The 23010-nt window shown below is 41.0% G+C and overlaps 1 protein-coding gene across 4 annotated transcripts in view; it reads right to left on the minus strand.

Moving 5' to 3' along the window:
- The window catches only part of ko (Stork-head domain-containing protein knockout), a 55528-nt gene extending 32792 nt beyond the window's left edge, over positions 1 to 22736 (minus strand). Inside the window, exons 1-6 of one of the 4 annotated variants that reach the window (XM_071680454.1) lie at positions 22538 to 22736; positions 18814 to 18942; positions 16755 to 16950; positions 8487 to 9029; positions 2780 to 2992; positions 1388 to 1548 (exon numbers count right to left, since the gene is read on the minus strand). In XM_071680454.1, the coding sequence (XP_071536555.1) occupies positions 1388 to 1548; positions 2780 to 2992; positions 8487 to 9029; positions 16755 to 16950; positions 18814 to 18942; positions 22538 to 22606 (1311 nt within the window). In that variant the 5' untranslated portion in view covers positions 22607 to 22736. Of the gene's footprint in view, positions 1 to 1387; positions 1549 to 2779; positions 2993 to 8486; positions 9030 to 16754; positions 16951 to 18603; positions 18943 to 19819; positions 19983 to 21793; positions 22310 to 22537 lie in introns of those variants that run through there. The other 3 variants (XM_071680451.1, XM_071680453.1, XM_071680452.1) reach the window with 3 other exon arrangements.
- Between the last annotated feature and the right edge of the window lie 274 nt (positions 22737 to 23010).

The following is a 23010-nucleotide window of genomic DNA, read 5'->3' on the forward strand; positions in this document are numbered from 1 at the left end:
TGCTTTCTCTTACACATCTCCCAGTTGTTTGCACTCCTTCCTTGTAAGTACTGTCCAAATCTCTCTCTTTTTCACTAACAGCTTTACTTCTTCATCCCACCACTCACTACCCTTTCTAATCTGCCCACCTCCCAACTTTCTCATGCCACATGCATCTCTTGCACATGCCATCACTGCTTCCATAAATACAGCCCATTCCTCACTCACTCCCTGCACTTCATTTGCCTTAACCAGATACCAATTTTATTGACCAACCCCTAGTGGTGGATGAAGAGCTGGGTTGACGGAGCCGACTGCCACAACCAGGATTCGAACCTATGCACACGACCCTGAGTGGCCCGTTAATGTGTCATGGTTAGTAATACTAACTGCTACACCATGGAGGTCCATGTTTGCCTTTCAAGATCTTTTTTCCATGGTCAGGTGCATAAGCACTAAAAATTACCCATATCTTGCAATACACTCTCATTTTTACCGACATCAGTCTAGAGCTCACTTCCTTACACTCTACTAACAAATCCTGTCTCAGTATTGCTTCCCCTCCCATAGCTCTGGCCCTTAAATCAATCCTGAACTTTACTGGAAAGACATTTCTAAACCAGTCTTCCCCTTTACCCTTGAGCTTTGTTTCACTCAGAACCAGAAAAACCAGGTTTCTCTCCAAAAACATCCTATGTATCTCTCCATTTTTCTTATCTTGGTTACATCCACAAGTATTCAGATACCCTAGCTTGAGCCTTCTAGTAGGATGAACACTCTCTGCTTGGTTCATTCTTCCATTCCGTCTTTTAAAAACTGAAATACAGGAGTGGGGTGGGGACTTTCCAGCCCCCTGCTCCCCTTTAGTCACCTTTTTTGACATGCATGGAAAGTGAAGGAAAAATTCTTTTTTCTCATTCCAGGTTGTAATAATATATTGGGGTGGAACAGAGGTTGGTATGATGAATAAGAATTTACAGGAGGATTTCAGTTTTGTTTTATTAAATTCCATGCAAGCTACTTCACCAATGCATTCCTTTTCTTGCTTGATGTTGTTGCCAAAGGGAGGTGTAGGGCGAGGATAGAGCCTTTTTACTGTTCTTGCCTTACCTTATCCAATTAGATTAGGAATCAGATTCAAGCTCAAAACATACAACCTATACATGGGATAACAGGTCCTTTGCTGTTTGTCTTCTATGTACTACCATGCCCAAGATGCAAATTTCAGTCTGAAGACTCTGAATATTAACTCAAATGTAATGAGCTCTCCCACAAAGACTAAAATATTGCTACACTTCTTGACCTGAGTAAGGGGGCAAAGGTAAGGGACAACTATGTCTACTTGCTGCTAGGGTTTGTAATTTATTTCACATCACCATCAAAAAAGAAAGAGCAACACACAACACACCTGTTTGTTGTGAGATGATGTCTGTGTAGCCAGACAGTGGAGGTGGACCATAGGAGCAGCTTCATCTGTCCATTCTGGTGGAGGAAACTGTGCAGAGAAATAACCAAGGCGTCGGCGAGGTGAAACTCTTAGTAATTTACTTAATACTGATCCTCGCTCTCCTACAAAAGAAAAATCAGTGCTTATTTGTCATATATATGTACATAATCATCAGCTCTTATACATATTTCTCAAAACAAATACCACAGCAACATACATTTGCCATGACATTTACTGATTCCAGAGTTATGAAAAGTGAGTTGTGAGGAATGCAAATTGATTCTTTCTGGGGTAGGGTACCACGTGCTATGATGGAATCTCACGTGATATCTGGAGGTTATAAGCCTCTAACCCCTTATCTTCTGGTGAGGTTAATACCTCCAAACCTTTGCTAATGAGGCAAAGTACTTTTCTTAAACATGATTGTTAACATAACAAATGATTTACCAATCAGGGTGGTTGAGACCAGAACTATAGATAAAATTTCAATGAGACAATAAATATTTCACTTCAAGTTCATAAGTAACATCATTTGTGCCTCCCTAGTCATACTGACAATTTGCAGGTTTTCCTGTTGAGTTGTCTGTCTGCCTTTTTACTTTTACCATACAAATCTGTGTGTCTGATATCTTCTGCTGTCACAAACATCCTCAAAAGGCCACTGTGGTCTGTTACTTCATGACTTCCTTTATGTAACATGATACTCATAAATCTGCTGCATCATGTAACTGCTGTGTGGCCATTAGAAACTCAAATGTGGGTCGCTTTGGTAACAGTTTCTTTCCTTATACCTTGAAGACTTGAAACTTTTACCCACCTATCTTTCCCAATAACTATGACTTGGCACATTTCTGAAGATGTTGAGGGAATTAGTAAATTACTAAAAGGCAATGGGCATTCTTTACAGTGGGTAAACACTTATCAACCAAACTACATATACATCTTACCATCATCTACGGTCCCTGGAAAATCATCTATCACCCCAAACTTGGAGTTTCATATAACTCTTAGCTACCATGGATTTTCTTCTTTTGAAGCAACCAATGTTTGCCTTCACTGGTTTGGGATTGCTCTTCACAGGGCCCCCTTGTATGAATATCTCATTCAAGTCCTGCCCCTGACTTTACAAGAGCTTCTCATTCCATAACATGAAACACTGGCCATTCCAGAGGGGGATGTGTATAACAGGTACACTAAAAGTGAACAGCCCTGACATAGGGACAATACAAGGTACTGTACTTCATGATGAAGCTGACGATACCAAAACCCTACCTGTAATTAAAGACACCAGATCTGTCCTAAGATTATATATAATATATATAATACAGTATACTGTCAACACTTCACACAAACCTCTCACAGAGACATCTGACATATCATGTGCCTGATATGTGTTTGTGGTATATGAAGACATTCTGGGAGAAACACTAGCAAAGGCAGAAGCAAGCAGGGCTGCCTTGGTGGGTGTGTGTCTAAGAGAAGCTGTGCGGGCAGCATTGCAATGGGAGGACAATATCTGCATTGACAATTGTTTTTCTATAGCTGATGACTCTTCGCACCAAGATTCTGTAGATGAAACAGGGAAAAGAATGGAGTGGTATAAAAGTACACACAAAATATGTCAACTTGAGTATATGGTGAAGAAATGTAATAATGTACATTGCTAAGGATTAGAGAAGTGTCAGAAAGCATTAGCCAGTTGTTAAACTAAAACCTGTGGTGGAGCATGACTTTAAAACCTGGAAATCTGAGGATGTTTGAGCATGGGTACGTATAAACATAAGCATGATGATGGTGGCACGAAGGGGGGTAGAGTTTCAGTTGCCCCCCTGGACTGTCTTGCAAAAAACATAATAGATGTACTCAGTCATTTGTTCATGATGCATTACTAAACCATGTTTTTAAAAAATCTTAGAATTTCAAAACAAAGGAAAATTAGTCAGACAAACAATGGTTGACCAAGTGTAATGAGTGGACATATAAATGGTCTGATACAGAAAGAAATTAAAGTCTATCCTTTGGCCATTTTTGTGTGCTAATGTGCACAAATGTTAAATTTAGTTTTACAGCAAGGTTTCTAAAACCAAGGAATGTAGTATTTTTTCCAAACTTTAAGTGGGCAGACAGCTTTTATAAAAGATGGAATTTCACATCCTGTTAACGTAACATGGTAAAGAAATACATTAGTCTTTTCACTAAATCTTTGGAAAATTACTAGAAATTCTGAAATCTAGGCCACTGATGATGCTATCAAAGTATGAGGATTTTTCAGCTTCTTAGATTTTCAAACAGTTTTGTTCCTTGAGACTTTTCAAAACTCTTTGGCCATATTGACACTTTATACAATCTTCAACAAAGCAAAATACAAGATGTATTATACTGTTGTAGAAAAACAGAAAAGGTCAAGGAACAGCTAAAAACATGACAAGAAACAGGGATCAGAAGAGTTATGGGCTCCTCTGTATCTGAAAAAAAAAAAAAAGATATTGACGATCAAAAGGCTAACAAGTCTCTTAGACCATAAGGTAAGAAATGCACATGATCAATCATATTGCAAAGTAGTTGATAGCCTTCGCATGCAGACTAACAATAGATATTTGTTCACTCTACTTTTTTCGTCCTTTTTAGCAAGAAAAATACAAAGTGTATTGTTTCCAATTACCCTAGTCAACAAGATTTATATGGATCACTTCTGACTATATACTATATGCTTGAAAAATGAAATCGCTTTGCTCCATTCATGCTCTGAATTCTCTGACAAGCAAGTACATGAGTCAGCAAGGTTCATGACATTAAGCTCAGAGGTGAATTTAAAGAAGAAATTGGCTGAAGTGATCTTAATTACATCAAGTAAAACTGTCAAAGCAAAGAGCCTCTTTTCTGCATTAAAACAAATATATACTTGCTCCCAAAGCATGCAAGGGTAGGAGAGATTGTTCAGCTTCAGTTCCCTTTCAAATAAAAAAATTCTATTCATGAAATTGTGATGGAGAGGTTACTTTTGTGGTGATGTTCTGGAAGAATTTACATCCCAGCAATGGAAACTGAAACTATTCATTTATTTATTTATTTATTTTGCTTTGTCGCTGTCTCCTGCGTTTGCAAGGTAGTGCAAGGAAACAGACGAAAGAATGGCCCAACCCACCCACATACACATGTATATAATACACATCCACACACGCAAATATACATACCTATACATCTCAATGTATAAATATATATACACACACAGACATATACATGAATACACATGTACATAATTCATACAGTCTGCCTTTATTCATTCCCATCGCCACCTCGCCACACATGGAATAACAACCCCCTCCCCCCTCATGTGTGCGAAGTAGTGCTAGGAAAAGACAACAAAGGCTCCATTCGTTCACACTCAGTCTCTAGCTGTCATGTAATAATGCACCGAAACCACAGTTCCCTTTTCACATCCAGGCCCCACACAGCTTTCCATGGTTTACCCCAGACGCTTCACATGCCCTGGTTCAATCCATTGACAGCACGTCCACCCCGGTATACCACATCGTTCCAATTCACTCTATTCCTTGCACGCCTTTCACCCTCCTGCATGTTCAGGCCCCGATCACTCAAAATCTTTTTCACTCCATCTTTCCACCTCCAATTTGGTCTCCCACTTCTCGTTCCCTCCACCTCCGACACGTATATCCTCTTGGTCAACCTTTCCTCACTCATTCTCTCCATGTGACCAAACCATTTCAAAACACCCTCTTCTGCTCTCTCAACCACTCTCTTTTTATTTCCACACATCTCTCTTACCCTTACATTACTTACTCGATCAAACCATCTCACACCACATATTGTCCTCAAACATCTCATTTCCAGCACATCCATCCTCCTGCGCACAACTCTATCCATAGCCCACGCCTCGCAACCATACAACATTGTTGGAACCACTATTCCTTCAAACATACCCATTTTTGCTTTCCGATATAAAATTCTCGACTTCCACACATTCTTCAACGCTCCCAGAATTTTCACCCTCTCCCCCATACTATGATTCACTTCTGCTTCCATGGTTCCATCCGCTGCCAAATCCATCCCAGATATCTAAAACACTTCACTGCCTCCAGTTTTTCTCCATTCAAACTTACCTCCCAAATGACTTGACCCTCACCCCTACTGTACCTAATAACCTTGCTCTTATTCACATTTACTTTCAACTTTCTTCTTTCACACACTTTACCAAACTCAGTCACCAGCTTCTGCAGTTTCTCACATGAATCAGCCACCAGTGCTGTATCGTCAGTGAACAACAACTGACTCACTTCCCAGGCTCTCTCATCCACAACAGACTGCATACTTGCCCCTCTTTCCAAAACTCTTGCATTCACCTCCCTAACAATCCCATCCATAAACAAATTAAACAACCATGGAGACATCACACACCCCTGCCGCAAACCTACATTCACTGAGAACCAATCACTTTCCTCTCTTCCTACACGTACACATGCCTTACATCCTCGATAAAAATTTTTCACTGCTTCTAACAACTTGCCTCCCACACCATATATTCTTAATACCTTCCACAGAGCATCTCTATCAACTCTATCATATGCCTTCTCCAGATCCATAAATGCTAAATACAGATCCATTTCCTTTTCTAAGTATTTCTCACATACATTCTTCAAAGCAAACACCTGATCCACACATCCTCTACCACTTCTGAAACCACACTGCTCTTCCCCAATCTGATGCTCTGTATATCCCTTCACCCTCTCAATCAACACCCTCCCATATAATTTACCAGGAATACTCAACAAACTTATACCTCTGTAATTTGAGCACTCACTCTTATCCCCTTTGCTTTTGTACAATGGCACTATGCAAGCATTCCGCAAATAACCTTACCAACCAGTCAACAATACAGTCACCCCCTTTTTTAATAAATTCCACTGCAATACCATCCAAACCCGCTGCCTTGCCGGCTTTCATCTTCCGCAATGCTTTTACTACCTCTTCTCTGTTTACCAGATCATTTTCCCTAACCCTCTCACTTTGCACACCACCTCGACCAAAACACCCTATATCTGCCACTCTAACATCAAAAACATTCAACAAACCTTCAAAATACTCACTCCATCTCCTTCTCACATCACCACTACTTGTTACCACCTCCCCATTAGCCCCCTTCACTGAAGTTCCCATTTGTTCCCTTGTCTTACGCACTTTATTTACCTCCTTCCAAAACATCTTTTTATTGTCCCTAAAATTTAATGATACTCTCTCACCCCATCTCTCATCTGCCCTCTTTTTCACCTCTTGCACCTTTCTCTTGCCCTCCTGCCTCTTTGTTTTATACATCTCCCACTCATTTGCATTATTTCCCTGCAAAAATCGTCCAAATGCCTCTCTCTTCTCTTTCACTAATAATCTTACTTCTTCATCCCACCACTCACTACCCTTTCTAGTCTGCCCACCTCCCACGCTTCTCAACTAAGATAACAAAAAGAATGAACAAGTAAAACATCTCATTTCTAAAATTAATAACAAAGCATTTCTATACTGATTTTCTTCTATTTTCCATTTCTTTGTGTTATTTATATATATGATACAGTACCATTTGAAAGGAGCCCTTTATTCTATAACTTAAAGCTTAGGTTTTACCTTATAATAATCAGTACATCTTGTTTCAAAGCTCAACATATGCCACTTTGTATTTGTTGTTATTGTAGTTTAGTGATAACTAAACCTACAGCTGCTCTATATAGGTGATACTAATGTATTCATCAAGAGTTACTGCCAACTCCAAATTCTCATTTGGAGTCATTGGTAATGGTCTGGAGTAGTAGCAAAACCTGAGTTCAGATTTAACAGTAACAATTTTTTTTTAGCAATAAACCTACTTATAGACTTACTGGCGACTGCTTTACTTAAGTGAGCACCTATGTGAAATCGGTGATAAGCAAACTTACATGCACAATTACAGACAATTACCTTTTTACAGTAATATAAACATCCACAGCTTGACTCAAAGCAGAATCAAACACACACACAAAATACTGATAACCACTTTAGTGATAACCAAACTTGAGTATTACAAAGTTAAATAACATGAGTAACTGGTGACGGAGTTTGGTAAAGTGTGTGGAAGAAGAAAGTTAAGAGTAAATGTCAATAAGAGCAAGGTTATTAGGTACAGTAGGGTTGAGGGTCAAGTCAATTGGGAGGTGAGTTTGAATGGTGAGAGGCTGGAGGAAGTGAAGTGTTTTAGATATCTGGGAGTGGATCTGTCAGCGGATGGAACCATGGAAGCGGAAGTGGATCATAGGGTGGGGGAGGGGGCGAAAATTTTGGGAGCCTTGAAAAATGTGTGGAAGTCGAGAACATTATCCCGGAAAGCAAAAATGGGTATGTTTGAAGGAATAGTAGTTCCAACAATGTTGTATGGTTGCGAGGCGTGGGCTATGGATAGAGTTGTGCGTAGGAGGATGGATGTGCTGGAAATGAGATGTTTGAGGACAATGTGTGGTGTGAGGTGGTTTGATCGAGTAAGTAACGTAAGGGTAAGAGAGATGTGTGGAAATAAAAAGAGCGTGGTTGAGAGAGCAGAAGAGGGTGTTTTGAAGTGGTTTGGGCACATGGAGAGAATGAGTGAGGAAAGATTGACCAAGAGGATATATGTGTCGGAGGTGGAGGGAACGAGGAGAAGAGGGAGACCAAATTGGAGGTGGAAAGATGGAGTGAAAAGGATTTTGTGTGATCGGGGCCTGAACATGCAGGAGGGTGAAAGGAGGGCAAGGAATAGAGTGAATTGGAGCGATGTGGTATACAGGGGTTGACGTGCTGTCAGTGGATTGAATCAAGGCATGTGAAGCGTCTGGGGTAAACCATGGAAAGCTGTGTAGGTATGAATATTTGCGTGTGTGGACGTGTGTATGTACATGTGTATGGGGGGGGGGGGTTGGGCCATTTCTTTCGTCTGTTTCCTTGCGCTACCTCGCAAACGCGGGAGACAGCGACAAAGTATAAAAAAAAAAAAAAAAAAAAAAAAAAAAAAAAAAAAACTCTATAAGTGTCATGAACTACTGACCTGATAGTTTTGGAGTAATCAATACATCAGTGGGTTGGGAAGCACCAGTAATAAGTTCAGCAAGATCAGTTTGAACTGCAGCATGAGAGAGACCATCCTCACATATAAAATCAGCTTGACCACATTCCTTTCCTGCACCCATCAGTTGGTGGAGAGTGGATGATCCTCGACAACATTCCTCTACTGCATCCATAAGTAGATGGGAAGAAGATAATGCTATGGGAGATAATGTGAGGGAAGTACTTGGGAGTGTCAAACCGGACATTGCTGTCAGCTGGTATGTGTGAGGTTGAACAATACCATAGCTGTGTCCTGAGTAATATACTTTACACTGGCGAATGAGATTGGAGAGCGTAGTGTGGACATGTGCTGGGTCAGGAGCATTTAGGTTTGGAAAAGCAGTGGTGAGGTAAGCTTGAACAGCATCTGCTTCTGCACAACCCCCATCTTTGGTTAGACGATGAATCACCCAGCAAAGTGCATCTGCTAAGGGTGTAAATTGTCCCTGTGGCACACTGACCACACTCCAGTCTGAAATCTCACCTGCAAAAGAATTAGTGCAGTTAAGTAAATGATAATTACATCATCCTTTTAACATCTGCAGTCTGTGGACATTCATGGACTGAACACTCCTAAATCAACATGTCTTATAAGTTCAATATAAGTTGTTTCATATACCAAGATTCTCTAAATGTCACTCTGCTATGCTAATGACAGTTAAGTGTGGCCTATACTATTTTTCTATAGGTCTATCAGGACATTAGGGCCAATGGCAATGATATCTGTGGGTTAAATCTTTTTATACCAACAGTTTACTATTCAGGCCCTAACAGCAAGACAAGGGTTTACTGTCTAAAGTGAAAATAAGAAATCATACCTTATGCTGATGTACAAACCATAATACTTAAAGCCACAGGAAGTTTTGGCACACCTAAGGAAGACTGGACTGAGCAAAATAGCAGAAAATCTCTTTGAAACAAATTTCATATCACAACTTCATATTTGTCACAAAAAAAGGGGGGACTTAAATACTACATGAACAACAAAATTGCTCATTGATCTCCATGGCATTAACAGTTAATGTTGCTATCCATGATACATTCATGTAGGCTCAACCTGTAAATATTCTCAGAGGTGGGGAAGTTAAAACTGAAAAAGGCACTTAATTCTCCAAGTATCTTTGAGTTGTTCGTCACCATGTACCTACAAGACACAACTGATACATGAGAGGGACCTGAACTAGGAGACAATAAATGATAAACCATTCCCTCTTAGTCCCCTGAGAGATCATTGGTTGGTTAAATGTATTTGTGGTATCAACAAATATTGAGTTAATCTCCATATCCCATATCAATGACTCCAGGATACAGTGATCTTCCCAATGACAAGATCTTGTCATTGCAATATATGGACATAAGCGAATGGGCACAAAATACTAGCATTTTGTAGAAAAAAGGGGCATGTCTACATATGACAGTGGATCAGCCAAGTACAAAAGTTCACTGGTACGTCATCAATATACCAGTCAGGACCACAGACTTTCTGATACACTGAAGGCCCACTTTATGCAAATAATTTCTTCAATGTATACAGTATGTAGATATTACCTCAGATCTCCTAATAATGACTTGGGATATCTTGCTCCAGCAAGATCCTCATTGTAGACTATGAGATCCAAGTAAGTGTACTGAGGGATTACCTCCCAGGATGGATAGACAGCTCCTAAGGGGCAGAATTTAAAATCTGGCAAGGTGGCAGGTTTGGGCGGTATTGCTGTTGAATCTATTAAGATAGTGGGTGACTGTGTTGTTGACCGGTTGGTAAGGATATTCACTGTATGTATGGATCATGGTGAAGTGCCTGAGGATTGGTGGAATTCATGGACAGTGCCATTGTACAAAGGCATAAGGGATAAAGGTAAGTGTTGAAACTACAGAGGCATACGCTTGTTGAGTATTCCTGGGAAACTGTATGGGAGGGTACTGATTGAGTGGGTGAATGTACAGAGGATCAGGTTGGGGAGAAGCAGTGTGGTTTCAGAAGTGGTAGAGGGTGTGTGGATTAGGTGTTTGCTTTGAAGAATAAGCATGAGAAATACTTAAGAGAAATAGATGGATTTGCACGTGGCATTTAAGGATCTGGAGAAGGCATTTGACAGGGTGGACAGAGATGCTTTGTGGAAGGTCTTAAGAGTATATGGTGTGGGAGGTAAGCTAACACAAGCAGCGAGAAGTTTTTATCAAGGGTGTAAGGCATGTGTACAAGTAGGAAGAGAGGAGAGTGATTGGTTACCAGTGAAGATTGGTTTGTGGCAGGGATGTGTGATGTCCCCATGGATGTTTAATTTGTTTATGGATAGGGTGGTTAGGGAGGTAAATGCAGGAGTTTTAGAGAAAGGGGCGAGTATGAGGGCCTGGGAAGTGAGTTGGTTGTTGTTCACCAATGATACAGCACTGGTGGCTGATTTGAGTGAAAGACTGGCCTGGGAAGTGAGTTGGTTGTTGTTCACCAATGATACAGCACTGGTGGCTGATTTGAGAGAAAGACTGCAGAAGATGGTGACCGAGTCTGAAAAAGTGTGTGAAAGGAGAAAATCGGGAGTAAATGTGAATAAGAGCAAGGTTATTACGTTCTGCAGGGTTGAGGAACAAGTTATGGGGGATGCGAGTTTGAATGGAGAGAACTTGGATGAAGTGTTTTAGGTATCTGGGAGTGGACTTAGCAGTAAATGGAACCATGACAGTGGAAGTGAGTCATAGGGTGAGGAAGGGGATAAAGGTTCTGCGAGCAATGAAGAATGTGTGGAAAGAGAGAACATTATCTTGGAGACCAAAAATGGGTATGTTTGAAGGAACAGTAGTTCCAACAATACTATATGGTTGCAAGGCATGGGCTATAGATAGGGTTGTACAGAGGAGGGTGGATGTGTTATAAATGAAATGTTTGAGGACAATATGTGAGAGGTGGTTTGATCGAGTAAGTAATGAAAGGGTAAGAGAGGTGTGTGGTAATAAAGAGTTTGGTAGAGAAAGCAGCAGAGGGTGTGTTGAAATGGTTTGGACATATAGAGAGAAGAGTAAGGAAAGGTGGACAAAGAGGATACATGTGTCAGAGGTGGAGGGAACAAGGAGAAGCAGGAGACTTAATTGGAGGCAGAAGGATGGAGCGAAAAAGATTTTGAGTGATTGAGGCCTGAACATACAGGAAGGGTGAAAGGCATGTGTGGTACAGAGTGAACTGGAATGATGTTGTATACAAGGGTCTACTTGCTATCAATGGAATGAACCAGGGCATGTAAAACATCCGGGGTAAACCACGGAAAGGTCCGTAGGGCCTGGAGGAGGATAGGGAGCTGTGGTTTTGGTGCATTACACGTGACAGCTAGAAAATGAGTATGAGAGGAAGTGGTCGTTTTTCTTGTTTCCTGGTGTTACCTTGCTGACGCAGGGGGTGGGGTGGCACTGGGAATGGATGAGGGTGAGCAAGTATGAATGTGTACATGTGAATATATATATACATATATATATTTATTTATTTATTTATTTTGCTTTGTCACTGTCTCCCGCGTTTGCGAGGTAGCACAAGGAAACAGATGAAAGAAATGGCCCAACCCATTCCCATACACATGTATATACATACACGTCCACACACGCAAATATACATACCTATACATCTCAATGTACACATATATATACACACACAGACACATACATATATACCCATGCACACAATTCACACTGTCTGCCTTTATTCATTCCCATCGTCACCTCGCCACACATGGAATACCATCCCCCTCCCCCCTCATGTGTGCGAGGTAGCGCTAGGAAAAGACAACAAAGGCCCCATTCGTTCACACTCAGTATATATATGTATGTGTACATGCATGTGCATTTATGCATTGAATCAGGGCATGTGAAGCGTCTGGGGTAAACCATGGAAAGTTCTGTGGGGCCTGGATGTGGAAAGGGAGCTGTGGTTTCGGGCATTATTGCATGACAGCTAGAGACTGAGTGTGAACGAATGGGGCCTTTGTTGTCTTTTCCTAGTGCTACCTCGCACACATGAGGGGGGAGGGGGATGTTATTCCATGAGTGGCGAGGTGGTGATGGGAATGAATAAAGGCAGACAGTGTGAATTGTGTGCATGTGTATATATGTGTGTCTGTGTGTGTATATATATGTGTACATTGAGATGTATGGGTATGTATATTTGCGTGTGTGGACGTGTATGTATATAAATGTGTATAGGGGTGGGTTGGGCCATTTCTTTCGTCTGTTTCCTTGCGCTACCTCGCAAACGCAGGAGACAGCGACAAAGCAAAATGAATAAATAAATAAATAAATAATCTTTTCTTTTATACTATTCGCCATTTCCCCGCATTAGCGAGGTAGCATTAAGAACAGAGGAGACTGGGCCTTTGAGGGAATATCCTCACCTGGCCCCCTTCTCTGTTCCTTCTTTTGGAAAAAAAAAAAAGCACAAGGAAACAGACAAAAGAATGGCCCAACCCACCCACATACACATGTATTTACATACATGTCCACACACGCAAATATACATACCTATACATCTCAACGTATACATATATATACACACACAGACATATATATATACTCATGTACATAATTCATACTGTCTGCCTTTATTCATTCCCATCGCCACCCTGCCACACATGAAATAACAATCCCCTTCCCCCATGTGTGCGAGGTAGCGCTAGGAAGACAACAAAGGCCCCATTCGTTCACACTCAGTCTCTAGCTGTCTTGTAATAATGCACCAAAACCACAGCTCCCTTTCCACATCCAGGCCCCACAGAAATTTCAATGGTTTACCCTAGATGTTTCACATGCCCTGGTTCAATCTATTGACAGCACGTCGACCCTGGTATACCACATCGTTCCATTTCACTCTATTCCTTGCACACCTTTCACCCTCCTGCATGTTCAGGCCCCAATCACTCAAAATCTTTTTCACTCCATCTTTCCACCTCCAATTTGGTCTCCCACTTCTCGTTCCCTCCACCTCTGACCCATATATCCTCTTGGTCAATCTTTCCTCACCCATTCTCTCCTTGTGACCAAACCATTTCAAAACACCCTCTTCTGCTCTCTCAACCACACTCTTTTTATTACCACACATCTCTCTTACCCTTACATTACTTACTCGATCAAACCATCTCACACCACATATTGTCCTCAAACATCTCATTTCCAGCACATCCACCTTCCTCCGCACAACTCTATCCATAGCCCAGGCTTTGCAACCATACAACATTGTTGGAACCACTATTCCTTCAAACATATCAATTTTTGCTTTCCGAGATAATGTTCTTGACTTCCACACATTCTTCAAGGCTCCCAGAATCTTAACCCCCTCCCCACCCTATGATTCACTTCCGCTTCCATGGTTCCATCCGCTGCCAAATCCATTCCCAGATATCTAAAACACTTCACTTCCTCCAGTTTTTCTCCATTCAAACTTACCTCCCAATTTACTTGACCCTCAACCCTACTGTACCTAATAACCTTACACTTATATATATTTAGGGAAGCAGTGATGGCTTGCGCAAAAGATGCTTGTGGCATGAGAAGCGTGGGAGGTGGGCAGATTAGAAAGGGTAGTGAGTGGTGGGATGAAGAAGTAAGATTATTAGTGAAAGAGAAGAGAAAGGCATTTGGACGATTTTTGCATAGAAATAATGCAAATGAGTGGGAGATGTATAAAAGAAAGAGGCTGGAGGTCAAGAGAAAGGTGCAAGAGGTGAAAAAGAGGGCAAATGAGAGATGGGGTGAGAGAGTATCATTAAATTTTAGGGAGAATAAAAAGATGTTTTGGAAGGAGGTAAATAAAGTGCGTAAGACAAGAGAACAAATGGGAACTTCAGTGAAGGGGGCTAATGGGGAGGTGATAACAAGTAGTGGTGATGTGAGAAGGAGATGGAGTGAGTATTTTGTGGGTATGTTGAATGTGTTTGATAAGAGAGTGGCAGATATAGGGTGTTTTGGTCGAAGTGGTGTGCAAAGTAAGAGGGTTAGGGAAAATGATTTGGTAAACAGAGAGGAGGTAGTAAAAGCTTTGCGGAAGATGAAAGCCGGCAAGGCAGCAGTTTTGGATGGTATTGCAGTGGAATTTATTAAAAAAGGGGGTGACTGTATTGTTGACTGGTTGGTAAGGTTATTTAATGTATGTATGATTCATGGTGAGATGCCTGAGGATTGGCGGAATGCTTGCATAGTGCCATTGTACAAAGGCAAAGGACATAAAGGTGAGTGCTTAAATTACAGAGGTATAAGTTTGTTGAGTATTCCTGGGAAATTATATGGAAGGGTACTGACTGAGAGGGTGAAGGCATGTACAGAGCATCAGATTGGGGAAGAGCAGTGTGGTTTCAGAAGTGGTAGAGGATGTGTGGATCAGGTGTTTGCTTTGATGAATGTATGTGAGAAATACTTAGAAAAGCAAATGGATTTGTATGTAGCATTTATGGACCTGGAGAAGGCATAAGATAGAGTTGATAGAGACGCCCTGTGGAAGGTATTAAGAATATATGGTGTGAGAGGCAAGTTGTTAGAAGCAGTGAAAAGTTTTTATCGAGGATGTAAGGCATGTGTACGTGTAGGAAGAGAGGAAAGTGATTGGTTCTCAGTGAATGTAGGTTTGCGGCAGGGGTGTGTGATGTCTCCATGGTTGTTTAATTTGTTTATGGATGGGGTTGTTAAGGAGGTGAATGCAAGAGTTTTGGAAAGAGGGGCAAGTATGCAGTCAGTTGTAGATGAGAGAGCTTAGGAAGTGAGTCAGTTGTTCTTCGCTGATGATACAGCGCTGGTGGCTGATTCATGTGAGAAACTGCAGAAGCTGGTGACTGAGTTTGGTAAAGTGTGTGAAAGAAGAAAGCTGAGAGTAAATGTAAATAAGAGTAAGGTTATTAGGTACAGTAGGGTTGAGAGTCAAGTTAATTGGGAGGAAAGTTTGAATGGAGAAAAACTGGAGGAAGTGAAGTGTTTTAGATATCTGGGAGTGGATTTGGCAGCGGATGGAACCATGGAAACGGAAGTGAATCATAGGGTGGGGGAGGGGGCGAAAAGTCTGGGAGCCTTGAAGAATGTGTGGAAGTCGAGAACATTATCTCGGAAAGCAAAAATGGGTATGTTTGAAGGAATAGTGGTTCTAACAATGTTATATGGTTGTGAGGCGTGGGCTATGGATACAGTTGTGCGCAGGAGGGTGGATGTGCTGGAAATGAGATGTTTCAGGACAATATGGGGTGTGAGGTGGTTTGATCGAGTAAGTAATGATAGGGTAAGAGAGATGTGTGGTAATAAAACGAGTGTGGTTGAGAGAGCAGAGGAGGGTGTTTTGAAATGGTTTGGTCACATGGAGAGAATGAGTGAGGAAAGATTGACCAAGAGGATACATGTGTCAGAGGTGGAGGGAACGAGGAGAAGTGGGAGACCAAATTGGAGGTGGAAAGATGGAGTGAAAAAGATTTTGAGTAATCGGGGCCTAAACATGTATGAGGGTGAAAGGCGTGCAAGGAATAGAGTGAATTGGAACGATGTGGTATACCGGGGTCGATGTGCTGTCAATGGATTGAACCAGGGCATGTGAAGCATCTGGGGTAAACCATGGAAATTTCTGTGGGGCCTGGATGTGGAAAGGGAGCTGTGGTTTCAGTGCATTATTACATGACAGCTAGAGACTGAGTGTGAACGAATGTGGCCTTTGTTGTCCTTTCCTAGCGCTACCCGCACACATGAAGGGGGAGAATGTTGTTATTTCATGTGTGGTAGGGTGGCGATGGGAATGAATAAAGGCAGACAGTATGAATTATGTACATGTGTATATATGTATATGACTGTGTGTGTACATATATGTATACGGTGAGATGTATATGTATGTATATTTGCGTGTGTGGACGTGTATGTATACACATGTGTATGTGGGTGGGTTGGGCCATTCTTTCGTCTGTTTCCTTGCGCTACCTCGCTTATGCGGGAGACAGCGACAAAACAAAATATATAAATAAATAATATATATATATATATATGAGTGGATGGGTCTTTCTTCATCTGTTTCCTGGCACTCCCATGCTAACATGGTTAATGGCAATCAAGTATGATAAACAAATAAATAAATACACATCATTAAAAGGTTGGCTTTGATGGGAGCCTCAGTTTGCCAATGCCATCTAAAAAAAAATATATCAAATGTCAATAGAATCCACGCTAAGATTGCCATTAGAAATTCTAAACCCATGAAGGCACTTACCTAACATTATAATGTTGAAGCCTGTTGGAGGTGCAAGAAGAGCCCTGGACCAAGCATGTATAAGTGTGGCTAGAATGTGATGATGGCCTCCAACCAGCAGAACACCACCAACCAGGTAGCCAACATACTCACACTCCTGAACAGCCATCATCAACTCCTTGTCCCATACACAAACTGAGTTAGCTGCCTGCCATGCCTGCAAATAGTAACAAAAATAGTTATGAAATACTGTCTATATGACTGTGGATTGCCAGACCCTTGTAAATACCTCTAATTTCTCTACTATGTCTTGCTCCCCTACTCTTATTCACTTTTCTTCCACCAACAATACTTAGCTCAATAATTACAGATACACATGCCAAGAAATGCACACAAAAAGGCAAAAAGGCACAGATTTGATGCAAGAGACCGCACAGTATGCACAGTAGTGATGGGTTATTGAAATATGAGTGAATAATGTGGAGCTGAGGGTATAATTTGGAAGCATGGGGTATTCAGCAAAGTGAATGGAAATACTTGGTTTTGAAAGAAGGACATACACACAATTATACACGAGAAAGTATGAATGATGGTAAGTGGCCATTATTGGATTACATGCTAATTAATAGGTGGGCAAAAGACTTGAATGTGCTAATGGGATGGGATGGGATGGGTGGGATATCTGATCATTACTTTTGGTGCAGGGGTGAACATTTGTAAGTTTTTCAGTAAAGAGGAAAGAATAAAGGTGAGAAGAGGGTGGTGAAAGTATATAAGCCTGTAAAAGATATGTGTGAAAAAAATACCATGAGAAATTGAGTGCAGAATGAAAAAGGTGAGGTAACGAAGCTAGGGGAAGTCTGTGACATGATAGGGTGGCATATGTAAAGTGCTAAAGTCTGGAAGTATGAAAATTGAGAGACTAATGAAAAGTGGTTTGGTAAAGAAAGAAGTGGTGAAAGCCTTATGATGAACTGTAGTAAGGTGGTTAAAGTGGATGGCATTGCAGTTGAATTCTTAAGAAAGGGGGTGATTGACTGGTTACTTAGGATTTTAAACATATGTATGGATCATGCCAGAGTGAGGTGCCTGAGGATTGGTGGAATGCATGTATAGTGCCACTGTATAAATGCACAGGTGACAAAGATGATTGTTCAAACTAGAGAGGTATCATAAGTTTGTTGAATGAACCTGGTAAGTTGAATGGGAGAGCGGTGACTGGGAAGGTGGTGGCATGTACACAGCATCAGATCAGGGAGGAACAATGTGGTTTCAGGAGTGGCAGAGGATGTGTAGATCAGGTGTTTGCTTTAAGGAATTTGAGAGAAATACTTGCAGAATCAGAGGGATTTATGTGTGGCATTGATGGATCTGGAGAAAGCATATGATACGGTGGGTAGGGATGCCTTGGGGATTCAGGGAAGGTCTTATGAATATATGGTGTGAAAGTTACCAGAGCAGGTTTTTATCAGGAATGTACAACATATGTATGAAGACGAGGATAGAAGAGTGAGTGGTTCCAGGTGAAGGTTGATCTGCAGCAGAAGAGTGTGCTGTCACCATAGATGTGCAATCTGTTTATGGATTCCCCAACCTTTCCACTATCCTCTACCTCTGTAGGGACAGACCTAGCCTAACTAATAGTCCTCCAAACAAAACAAAATCTATTAACTAAGCATGCACTGTGTGTCAAGGTATTTAATCTTAAATCATTTACATATTGTAAGTTATAAATTTCATTGTTTGGAAATATGTTCTCAAGTAAATTATATCTGGGGTTCACAAGAGTAAAACTCAATTTACAAAGATATCAACCTAAAAAGCATTTGTAGGAACCTAACTACATACATGAAGGACCTCAGGTAATTACCAGAAACAGATGGTAGCCATCCTGGTAACTGCAGAGGTAACTGGCAGTGGAGGCAGATGAGGAGTCCCGTGACAGAGAAGGAAGCAACCCATTGGTGGGTGTGGCTGTGTCACTGTCTGAAGAGGAGGAGGAGGAGGAGGAGGTAGGTGTGGTGACATCAAAGGAGCACTGGTTTTGGATAGGAGCTTTAGGCTTGTTATAGATCCTCGCCTTATGGACAGGCTGCTGGTGTTCTTGGGTGTGGTTCTGACAGCCAGGAGGCAGGCATGTGGGAAGCAGGAGGTCTCTCTCCAACTTGATGGCCAAACAGCGTTGATGTAGCATGAAACTCTCACCCATCTTGAAAAACAATCATTGTATATTATATTCTAATGTTGATGCAGTTTGAAACTCATATCTATCTTGAAATACATAAAATCATTGTAAATCATTTAGTAATGTTGATGCAGCATGACTTGCAACCATACAGGAATACATACAATCATAACAGAATATTTTGCAATGATTATGCACCATGAAAATTACTATCTTGAAATATGTACAATCACTGTACATTATCTTATAATGCTGATGCAGCATTACACTCTCACCCATCTGGAAATATATATGATCATTATGGATTATTTTGCAATGTTGGTAGAGCATGACACTCATCCACCTGGCAATACATACACTCATTATAAATAATTTTGTAATTTTCATACAGCATGACACTCTCACCCATCTGGAAATACATATGATCATCATATATTATTTTGTAATGTTGATGGAGCATGACACTCACTCGTCTGCAAACACACACAATCATAATAGATTATTTTGCAATGTTGATGCAAAGTGAAACTCTCAACCACCTGGAAATACACATAATCACTAGAAATTGTTTTGCAATGTTTCAGCAATAACACTACTGTTCATCAACACTAAGTAAATGCAAGCTTATCTCTGATGGCTTGCTCATGAAAATCACTTGGAAATTTACACTCACTAGCACGCTCCCTCAGCAAATTAACCAGGACCTGGTTCCCTACTCCCGTAGCATCAGTTGGGATTGGATTGGTTTATAAAATCTACGCTTATAAGCCAAGCACTGGAACTTCTAAGGCTGCTCAGTGTTCTTAATAGATTAAAATATTTAATCTTGTAGGTATATCTCAAATTTTCGTATCCACTTCCCCCTTGGTGGTGCAAATTTGTAACAATCTTGTCTTCTTACCTAGCGTTCTGCTATTGCCACGTCTTACTGCTAGCAACCACCATTCATTAGATTCCATTCCTGAGACCATTTCGTGCCATAAATTAGCAGGATCTGGATAAATAATAAAGTGGGCAGGTGGGCCTTCTCTTTGTTCCCCCCCCCCGGCACAACGACAACAACCAACACAACGTTGCCATGTCTCACATGTCACGTGTCATAGCTTATATTATCAATACTGCTCGTCAGTGAACATATGTACAGCTAATACATCAAGATATATCTGCCTGTCAGTGGGCATATGTACAGCTGATACATCAAGATATATCTACTTGTCAGTGAACATATGTGCAGCTAATACATCAAGATATATTTGCCTGTCAGTGAACATATGTACAGCTAATACATCAAGATATACCTGCCTGTCAGTGGGCATATGTACAGCTGATACATCAAGATATATCTACTCGTCAGTGAACATATGTACAGCTAATACATCAAGATATACCTGCCTGTCAGTGGGCATATGTACAGCTGATACATCAAGATATATCTACTCGTCAGTGAACATATGTGCAGCTAATACATCAAGATATATCTGCCTGTCAGCGGGCATATGTACAGCTAGTACATCAAGATATATCTACTCGTCAGTGAACATATGTACAGCTAATACATCAAGATATACCTGCCTGTCAGTGGGCATATGTACAGCTAATACATCAAGATATATCTACTCGTCAGTGAACATATGTGCAGCTAATACATCAAGATATATCTGCCTGTCAGCGGGCATATGTACAGCTAGTACATCAAGATATATCTACTCGTCAGTGAACATATGTACAGCTAATACATCAAGATATACCTGCCTGTCAGTGGGCATATGTACAGCTAATACATCAAGATATATCTACTCGTCAATGAGCACATGTACAGCTAACACACCAAGATATATCTGCCCTTAGTGGGTATATGTACAGCTAATACATCAAGATATATCTGCCCTCAGTGGGCATATGTACAGCTAATACATCAAGATATATCTACTCGTCAAGGAGCACATGTACAGCTAATACATCAAGATATATCTGCCCTCAGAGGGCATATGTACAGCTAATACACCACGATATATCTGTCCTCAGTGGGTATATGTACAGCTAATACTCCAAGATATATCTGCCCTCAGTGGGCATATGTATAGCTAATACACCACGATATATCTGCCCGTCAGAGAAAAGTGAGTGATACACAGCTAAAGTGCTCGCAAAGAAATTCTATGGCTTCTGAATATGACAGGAAGAATATATTGAATAAAGCCACTGAGGAGATACTGTAGGTAGAGTCAGGTAGTAAGCGGAGAAAAATTAGTTGCGTGCCAATAAAAAAATAATAAGAAAAACTAAACTCTTCTGAGTAAACATGAAATGAGCATCCAGTAATGCAGATGTCTATTGAATATTCATATTTAGAATATTACAACAGGCAACTGGAGACTTTTCTGTCTTAAATAAGTTACAGTAAGCATGGCCAATAACAAATCAGGATACGTTTATCGTAACACGATTATTTCAAAATTATTCCATCTTTTTTTTTCGAATCTTTATCTCAGTAGGTTTCTTCTTAATGCAAGATGCTTTATCAATCATATGAAACTGAATCACTTTCCCAAGCTTGCCGTCCGCACCTCAAATATTTTGTACGTTGTTCTCTCGGCAACATATTTAAATATCTGGACGTGGACGGGGGAAAAAAAAACCGAGGATTACAGACAGACCCCAAGATGCAGCATATCATGAGCTGCATTGCATTTTATACTGCAGTAAACAATGATGGCATATAATCGTGAGGAATGCACTTTGTACAATTCATCCAAGCCCTATGAATACCTTACCCGGCAACCTGAAAATGACATTGTTTTCTGAGAGAGAGAGAGAGAGAGAGAGAGAGAGAGAGAGAGAGAGAGAGAGAGAGAGAGAGAAGGGAACCGCCCACCTTTGATGCCGTACAGACCCCGACGTCCACTGTGCCACTTCTGTCGTCTCCTGAGGTTCCGTTTCCTTCACTACTTCATTCTTTAGGGTCAGTGTCACCAGCATATATCATCCACCACGTATTTCTACTTTCATTAGCTCATCTTCATGCCTATCTTTCCCATCACGTCATGTAGCCTCTGGATTCAAACTTTCACCTTCTTGCCCAAATAAAGCATTGATTACCAAACAGGTTGTCCATCCAAGAATTATATGAAGGGAAGTATTCCATGAGAGCAGCAGTAATGTCAAGAAAGAGGAGTGTTAGCTGCAGTACATGTTAACACAACAATGATCAACGTGCAACTGCTCCAACGTCATTTTGTCTAGCCTGAGAATACACGTTTTCGTACTGTAAACACAACAGTTAGTGAGAGTGTACATGTACTGCCAACACTTGGTAATCACAGCTCTCACTCATTACTAAACAGTTTACAACTTTGTTGGAATTACTGACGTGGATTTGCCACTGACATTTTCGTTCCAGGTTCACAAAATACTGTCATCCGACACCAAGAGCATACATGCGTCCATTGATCTACACAGCTTATTCTTGGAGTTTGCAACTTACTCAGATTTTGAAAGTTAGACATTTGTATACAACTATATCTACAGAATATTACAGATACACATATATGTCAATTTATATAACAATACAATACATCAAAACGTTAAGACAATATATCAATAATGTCTCGGATCATACGTCTGGCAGGAGGTTGATGGCGCCGCGGGGCTGCCTCCCGGGGATGAGGCTTGGATCATGATGCTTCATTCTTTCTTTCTTTTCGTCAACAATGCCAAAGTATATCTGCTGGAGCTCCAACCAAATAACTCATTAAGTATGGTACCGTGAAACATTGCGTGATATTTCTGAATGAGTGTGTGAAGACGATGGTGGAGGTGCATCAAGCCAAACACTAATATTCTCCACAGTTTTTCATGTAAGACCACGAAGGACCTTACACAGTGGCTGCCAAGTCGACGGGAAGCTCCTGTGGGAGGGAGGTGGGGAGGGTGTGGTACGTACCGAGTGTGCCTGGGTTGCAGAAGTGCCTGGCCTGTGTAGATCCTTGTTACAGCTGTGCTCGTGACGGTAAAAGATCATGTCCTACGTCAGTCCTGCCTGCCGAAGGTAGACGTCGTCGGAGATAAAGGCACAACAAGGAAACCGGCCAG

The sequence above is a fragment of the Panulirus ornatus genome, chromosome 31 (assembly GCF_036320965.1).
Source record: "Panulirus ornatus isolate Po-2019 chromosome 31, ASM3632096v1, whole genome shotgun sequence".
Taxonomy (NCBI): domain Eukaryota; kingdom Metazoa; phylum Arthropoda; class Malacostraca; order Decapoda; family Palinuridae; genus Panulirus; species Panulirus ornatus.